The following is an 8,221-nucleotide window of genomic DNA, read 5'->3' as shown; positions in this document are numbered from 1 at the left end:
AAAATTTTTGATATCAAAAAAGTTCTCTTCTACAATTTTTTGATGAAAAGGCACAGCGGCAATGATGTTTTTTGTCATTAACAGATAGTTACAGGAGGAGAGCCCTTGTCAATAATAACATTAATTTGTCAAACTGTGACTTACTTTGAATTTCCTTTCACGAATTTGCGGATATGCGATTAGTTCGGGGGAAATGCTACAGTAAGATAGCAGAACCTGAAAGAACTCAAGCCAACAATGGGCGAGGAGAGTGGTTCCAGGAAGATAGTGGACGATAGATGTTCGGGTTCCAAGCACAGAGAACACGTATTGGACATAACCGAATCAGGGCCTTCCAGGGGCACTCAGAGCACAATAACTGACACTTTCCCAAGCACCAAATAAATACCGAGGAAGGGCTACGTTCCTACCACGTTTGTACGATACACACAGCACAAGGAGATACAAATGGAGCAGGAGTTAATTAACTGAATACGAGAAGCTCCTTGATAAGATGAGAAGATGCTTGACGAAGCCACAGGTATTTTCGCAATGTTAACTAGGCAGATTACCTTCAAAAACATTGCTGCCGTATTTCTGATATAGTTTTTAGCAAATTTCTCAGTTTTTAATAACAATTAATTGATTGTACAGAGGAATGACGCCAATTTTGAGTCACCCTGTAATATAATAACTTATTCAACAAAATCTATGAATCCAGCATAATACCGCAAGACTGGCTGATATCGCCGTTTGTTAGCGTACCGAAAAAAGCACATGCCATGCGATGTAGCGACTATCGTAGGCATGCAGCACAATCAGTCTGATGAGCCACACACCGAAGATTTTTGGTATATACTGGTTTGTTTCTAACTGTGGTAGCTAGATGTAGAGCGATTATGTGACACGAGCAGTTCAAACGTACCCGTCGACCTGATACGTCTGTATAAAATCAGGATTAAATAAAAATGGGCCTAAAAATCAATTGGTCCATTACCTGGGTGCAGCCCAAAATGGATATTCGTGAAATTAGTGGTTTGCATGAACACGATAGCCGATGATCTTTTAGTGGCGGTTTGGTTTTACTGGAGACACATTCAGCAAAATCCAAAAACCTCTTTTGCTTTGATCTGCAATCTTGACTACGTCAGCCTTGGCGTAAACCGCCGACAGTCTCATCTTTTAATTAAACACAAAAGCAAAATTCCCAAGTCAACCCTGTTGATTCAACGTAAATCGCCTTTCTACCACTACCTGGGACTAGTAAGGGAGTTGGCAACGTAGCAAAAAGTAACGCTTCACATTGCCTCGAGCATCGATCTCTAAGCGTTCTAAATCGCCATTTGCCTTCAGTAAAGTTAATGCTACGTGCGGTTTGCGTTGCCTCGTATCCAACCATGAGCAGAGATAGAGAAATCTCACTCCGATTGCTCAACGAGTACAAAAAGCGGCCGGTTTTATGGAGAAAGGACCACATTGATTATAACGATCGTCTTCGAAAGAATGACGCTTGGGCCGAGTTGAGTGACATTTTCAATGAGAATATGGACGTTCTGAAGCTGAGAGTGTCTCAGCTGCGAGGCGCGTTTAGACGCGAACGGTATCGTCTGCGCAAAAAGATCCAATCAGGTATGTACTGGATTGTGTCTATCTGTGGTAGCTAGATGTAGAGCGATTATGTGGCAGGAACGGCTCAAACGTACCACTCTACTTGGTTTGCTTGGGACACAATGTTGTTTTTGGACACCGACCAACGAAACGACATCGAACCCAATGTGAGTAACTTCTCCTATCGGAAATCGCCCATCATACAATGCTCGGATTCTAGCGCGAATTGGACAGTCCGCAAGAAATACAAGACGACGAGGATGACATTTTCATTGACAACCGGAATCAGAACGTTGAGGTTGCCACCTTTGACCACTCTGAATTTGACAATGACACAGCAGAACTTCCAGAAACCGAAATGGAGTCCGAGCGACTCAGCAGTGCACCGGGATCAGAACAGTATGATGAGTTCGCTCTGTTCAGCATGTACATTGCGGAAAAGCTGAGAAAAATGGACCAGAGGACGCAGATCACACTGCAACACAAAATAAGCGGTCTAATTTTTGACGCTGAGATGCAAGCAGTAAACAATACAATCATCCAGGTTAAAACTGAACCTCAGGATTAAATAAAAAAACTTAAATTACGTTTTAAATTTTCATTAAAAAGAAAAAATTGACTGCCTCCTGTGAGGTTTGAACTCACGACCCCTGGTTTACGAGACCAGTGCTCTACCACTGAGCTAAAGAGGCGCGCATGAATTCCAAAGCAACATCACTGGTTTTCTTTTACTAGGAAGATTTCGGACGTTTTGGAAAATTTTAGTTGCAGCACTCGGCCAGAGATCCGCAACTGTTTGCTTAATTTTGACAATGTTTGAAGCTTTCAAATTATAAATAATTGAGCTTTGTACATAAAAACACTGATAAAAATTGTGAGTTTTGACGGAAATTTTCGACAAAATGAGGCCCTCGCGTATAGGGATCTAAACCAACAACTTTTCCATTGATGTTTTTTTGTGAAAATTCACTTTGAACCTGAACGAGCAAGATAAAAGAAGGCGCCATCATGATGTACGAACATAGAGGAATGCTTAATAACTTGTTGCCAAATTTCGCCCAAAGTGGCAAATTCTTAACACATTCGGTATGCGGGTGACAGTGATGCTAGCAGATAGTGCACATGATCTCCAAGATCTACTAAATCGGGTCAACGTAGAAAAGCAAGGACTAGATTTAGAAATTAACCAAATGTATGATACAATTGGGAGAAACGGTAGTGCACGGAGAACGCTTCCACTTTCAGCGCCTCATTCTTCAAAAGAGGGCAGATAAAAGTTCTGGTGACTAACAAACATTACAAAGGGCTGCAATTAACAGAATCATCTGATAAGGGAAAAGATGAAAGTCTACGCAGGAATCTGCAGGACACTTTAAGAAGAAGACGCATTGTTAAAACGAAAAATACCACCACCAATGAGTCCAAAAAAATTGAAACTCATCCAAATAGCTACAAAATGTGTGTAAGAAAACATCAAAGAGAAACAAAATGTTGAGTTGGCAAACACGCAAAATTTTCCGAACAGCTTGACAGACAAGGGGACATCGTGGCCTGCCCATAGTACAAGCGTCTAGCGAAAGTGGCCGGAATTATTGCACCAAACCAATCAGATTGCGCAGTTAGCGAGCGTTTCACATAACCTGAAAATAGCTGTAATACCCAACGCACTACCTGCCTGTGTAACATTTTGATTTGAAAAAGTTGTGTTGGTTTTAAAGTTTTTAGCCGGAAGTATAGTGTGAAACTTTACATATAAATTATGCATCCGGAATTGAAGATAACAGATATTTTTCCTGGAAAAAAGTTTCAGTGTAAATCCTGTGCAAAGCAGTTTAATAACATGAACTCATATATTAGTCATGGTCGAAAGTTTCCTGAAGATATTAAAGTACACCGTTTAATAGAATGCTCTTTGGGTGATGTCAATCATTATCTCAAAGATGAAATGTTAGCTCACATGGAGCAAATGCACAATTTAAATCTTATTCCGGAAGTAAAACACTAGAAGCAAAGACGAATTTTTACAATTCAAACTGAAAGAAGAATCTGAAGAAGAAATTTACGAACTCGAGTTTTTGTCATAATACCTACATTTTCTTCCTATAACCATGTGTCCTAAAATGCACCCCTTTAGAGGTATAATTATCGTAATTTACTCAAGAAAAATTGATTATGTCTAATTGTAACTACAGTTACGGATAAAATATTTTGAAAATTTGCCACTCTCTTTTTTTCCTTTTTGACACTATAAATTTTTTGCGCCTTAAATAATGTAAACCTAATTTTAGGGGGGATGGTGATGATATATCGTATACTTTTCTTGTTTAAAATCTTATGTTTCCACCGGGAAACTTTTCATCGTCTTTTTGAAATACCCGCCATAAGGTTGGAGAAAGAGTGACCCTGATTGCTTTGGTGCAATAATTCCGGCCGCTTTCTAGACGCTTGTGCCCATAGTGAATCGCAATGAACGAAAAGTGCTGGAAACCCGCATGTTGGCAAGAAACACCACTAGGAAAATATGTTAGCAAAGGAATCATCGATAGGGTGGGAAAATTTTTAACTACGAACGCCGAATGTTCTTGAAAAATATCTGCTGGCGAAAGCAAAGTTAAAAACCCAAATAATTCCAGAAAATCGATAGGCTAAAACCCCACATAGATTGACCAGCACGTTGTGTTTAAACTACACCAGCCAGCCAAAAAGTTGTAGAATTTGGACCATAAACGTTTTCATATCACGAAAACAACAAATTCCGGCCTTTACCCAGCGCGTACTGGAAAAAATCGCGGCCAATGCAGTTGGGCCGATATAGCCAGCTAAAAATATTATCGCTATCGACATTTAGTCAAAAACAAATACTGTTTGTGCTTGATTTTCGTTATCCAGTCGGCGTTTTTTCTTTGCAATATCCTCCATTATCCCTATAGGCATTGCCAAATTTGCGCGTTAAGACAGTCTGGCCATGCGACCGCAACAATTTCAAAGTGAACCTGTTTATGCATGCGATTATGCATGTTGCCCAATTAACTTTCGCTGTTACGAGGCGCAACGACCTTCAAAGCGATAATAATAAATAACGAAAGACCGAAATAAGAAAGCGTGTCATTTCTGGGGACGCCGAAAATATCGCCACGTGGACTCGGAATTGGAATGGCACTTGGCACTGGCTGCATCCAAACCTGATGATTTTTTTATGGAGGCGACAACATCGACAACGGGATCGAAAAGGAAACCCATTACGTCAAACCTTGTTTACCCGGTAATACCACGCTCGTTTCACGTGTCCCAGCATGATATTGTGATCTTTGGCCAGCCAACTCGCATTTAATCACCAGACAGTACCGCACTCAATGCCGTTTTTTGTTAACCGGCACCACAACTCGCTTCCCATCGCATTTCACTCAATGTTTCCCTGTCCTGGCCTGTTCGCTATTTGTTTTGTCGTGTTATTGTTACCAAAAATAGCGCAACTCATTCGCTATCAGTTGCTCACGAGCTTGTTTGGGTTATAAACGCAGATAACAGCCATTTCAACCATTTATAACGACAATCCCGTTATATTATGCAAATGTCCACGCATCCAAATACCATGGCTTAATGGAGCAAATCAAATGAGCGCGCCGTCAATTGCGCAACAAATCCTGTCACATTGACGTTGACAGTTCAATTGAGTTCCACTCCCTTGCAACTGCGTCACTTCGGTCATTTGACCACTTCCAGGTTCATTTGCTGCTGGTACAGCGTCTTAAATTTCCTAGTCGTTGCCTTTTCATTTGGATGCAAAAGTACTTAATTTTGGGAACTAGACATGTGTTTGGGATCCTCCATAGATTTAGGTGTGCATGTGCAAAACAATCAATGACAAGCCTCTATCAACATCGAACAAAGTTTGTCAATATTTGCGAACTCGGAGATAATCTATTTTTATCGCATTCGTCCAACGGAATCAGGCCTAATTATATAATAAACACCGCATTTCATTTATTTCCCCTTGTTTGACGTAAATCGCACATCGATGTGACGCACTTGGTGGCCTTAGCCTTAGTTTACATAACTTATCTCGCGCGGTAGGTAACTGAACTGATGCGATTTTTCTATTTTTTTTAATGGTATTGATTGAGGAAAATTAACATTTCTTGCAACCTCTGCCTATTTTTGAGGCGATTCGAACATTATCTGAGGGAATATACATGGTGATTCAAAACACAATTTTCAAAAACAATGGTTTTCCACTGACTTGCTAAAGCATTTATTTCACCCCTTCAGTGCCTAGAGGGCAGCACAACTTTGACATACAAAGATGTCTAATTGACTTGTTAGTTAGACCGAAAACAGCAAACGTCATAGTAGACAGTTTGGAAAGTTGATTTGCAATAACAACTTTGAAATGCATTCAAGTCTACTTATCTTGTTGCGAAAAGTCATCAAAACTGCCGGATTTGGCGTGGGATACAGCGCAACTTTGGCATACATTAGAGTCAAATGGGTCAAGCTTTTCAGGCATGCCACTGGCTCGAAACCAATAAAACATTGTTGCCGGCTTTATAAAGGCTCTTTGGCAGATCGTGCCGGTTCTAAGCAACAGGAAAAAAATCTGAAAGCACTAACACAACATAGCAAGTTGAAATACTCAATTGCGAAAAATTGAGGGTTTGAGGTCCAAATTCTTTTGTAAATGGACAGGCATCTTACAAAAAGCTCTAGCAGGAATTGAACGCTAAATGGCAAGCAACTGAGGGCGCGTTAATGATTGGGTCCTCAGGAGACCGTAGCAGGACGACCGGAAGACGAATTTCCGGTGAAAAAACTGACTGCGTGCGACGCACGATTTTCTAGGAAAAAAATGTATGCACGTCTTGAATCCTATGAATCACCCTGTATAGTATAGGAATGGGATTCGATGGCAATTAATTAAAATCGAGGAGTGTTATGGATGATTGAAGAATGATCGAAACCGATAACGGCTATTATTACTTTGCTAATTTTAACTAAGTATTGTGAGCGTAGCCTTGAATGATCCACATAAATTCGAAAATCCTACTGAGGCTGTAGGAAGCAAAGCTGGAGGACAGGAATGAGAAACATTGGCTGGCAATCGGCCGGACGTTTGCATTTCGATTTCCATGGAATTTCTCTAAATAGCCCATGTGGATGCAGCCCACACAACAGCGAAGTGCAACGCTAAAGTTGAAACTTTTTAACGACCACAGTCACGCCACGTAAGCGAAATTAAAGTCAATGGGGAATATTGCCTTGTTGCCGGTATTGTTTTGGCACTCAACTAACCGGCATTGCATGAATGATAGGTTTTGAAAAATTCTCTAACCGGGGGGGCTGAAGTACCACGTGGCAACAGTGGGAACGGAAATGGGGACCCTGACTAAAATTAGCCGGCACGCAAATCGGGGGAGCAAGAGAGGAACGGTCTAAAATTAATCAGAAAAACACGCAAACTTCAGTTACATGCGAACGAGACGAGAATGGCGTCGACCATAAAATCAGTTAACAGAGAGAAACATTCCTAAAATAACCCTGGTTAATGGCATGGTAAAAATATACACTTACACAGCGCGGTTACTGAAAACTGCATTTTGCCACTATGTTTTGCAGACCTACTAAATATTCGAATATTGACAAACTTCCGAATCACCCTCATATACGCAGGAAATGTGAAATAGACAAACTGGTATCCATGACAACCATTAATCGCCTCTCGCTCCTTTACATAGAAGAAACAATTAGTTGCTGGCTAGTGGTATTACGAGGGGCATATGTTCGCAAAAAAAACCATTAAATTGGCGGATTTCAACTCTCCCGGATTTTCTGTGGCCACACGGAGGAGAACGCGCGTTGTGAGAAGAGTCGTCATCGATTTTGTGACGTCAGGGGTGCTTTCAGTACAGGCCGAGGCAAAAATACCTCCGGGACAGTCCCGAGCGAGGGTATATTGATCGGTCGAAAATCCCTGTTGGGTTATTTATGTAGCATTTAACCCTTCATAGAGCCGTTGGATGACACATCAGTGTTAGCTGGCAGGTAGATTTTTGTTGTGCAAAAACTGCGATATTTAGGAAGACCGATTTTAAGAGGAATTCGAATTGTTCGTCGAAAAGCTATTTGCAATCTATTGCTGCGAATCTGAGAACTTTCTACTGGCATTCAAGGGGTGAACATGCTGTTTTCAGGTGTATTATTTCCGAATAAGTGGCCATTCATGAATTTTTGCGCGTAAATGAAATTGTTGCTATGCAGTACATAATACAATGAAACTGAAAATAAACACAAGCTTATCAGCAATCGAAGCATAGATAGCGCACAGACGGTATTGCGACATAAAAAAACACAAATTGGAACAATAACATCTGGCGCAAAGATAGCGCCAAACCATCATCATCAACATCAGACCGTCCAGGCGTGTCCGGTAAACAAACTGCTTTTAATTAGCCAAAGGCCAGTGAATTGAAATATATTGCAAGATTTTGCGGTTAAGTCCGCTTATCAGTTGCAACATGTTGGAGTTTTTTTCTGTTTAAAGAACTAGAAGATAAAAATGTCAGTGGCTTGGTTATCTGGCAGCAAACATATAGCGCGTTATAGAAATGAAGTAAAATGTGTGATCGATTATCTAAGC

General features: G+C 40.7%; 2 protein-coding genes and 1 non-coding gene across 3 annotated transcripts in view; 2 read left to right on the top strand and 1 right to left on the bottom strand.

Annotated features, from left to right (window-relative positions):
• Positions 1 to 8,221, top strand: part of LOC109545888 — a 50,944-nt gene that overhangs the window by 17,137 nt on the left and 25,586 nt on the right. The gene's annotated exons all lie outside the window — the stretch shown is intronic.
• LOC109534805 lies at positions 1,288 to 2,175 on the top strand. Its single transcript, XM_019900588.2, has 3 exons — positions 1,288 to 1,608; positions 1,666 to 1,754; positions 1,808 to 2,175. Exons 1-3 carry the CDS (start codon positions 1,341 to 1,343, stop codon positions 2,153 to 2,155), a joined length of 705 nt encoding a protein of 234 aa, XP_019756147.2. The 5' UTR covers positions 1,288 to 1,340; the 3' UTR covers positions 2,156 to 2,175.
• Trnat-cgu lies at positions 2,208 to 2,279 on the bottom strand. Its single transcript has one exon. It is a non-coding gene; the product is annotated as a tRNA-Thr (tRNA).

Source organism: Dendroctonus ponderosae, unplaced genomic scaffold, assembly GCF_020466585.1.
Source record: "Dendroctonus ponderosae isolate FM_Combo_2020 unplaced genomic scaffold, Dpon_F_20191213v2 Dpon_F_20191213_1, whole genome shotgun sequence".
NCBI classification, from domain to species: domain Eukaryota; kingdom Metazoa; phylum Arthropoda; class Insecta; order Coleoptera; family Curculionidae; genus Dendroctonus; species Dendroctonus ponderosae.
Note: the sequence above shows the minus strand (reverse complement) of the source record. Positions and strands in the feature narration are given on the sequence as shown.

Excerpts from the sequence above, each read along its gene's own strand:
- LOC109534805 (XM_019900588.2), top strand. The coding sequence starts at position 1,341 with ATGCTACGTGCGGTTTGCGTTGCCTCGTATCCAACCATGAGCAGAGAT. Across the intron at positions 1,609-1,665 it reads GCGCAAAAAGATCCAATCAG|GAACGGCTCAAACGTACCAC; the intron begins GTATGTACTGGA and ends ATTATGTGGCAG. Across the intron at positions 1,755-1,807 it reads GAAACGACATCGAACCCAAT|CGCGAATTGGACAGTCCGCA; the intron begins GTGAGTAACTTC and ends CTCGGATTCTAG.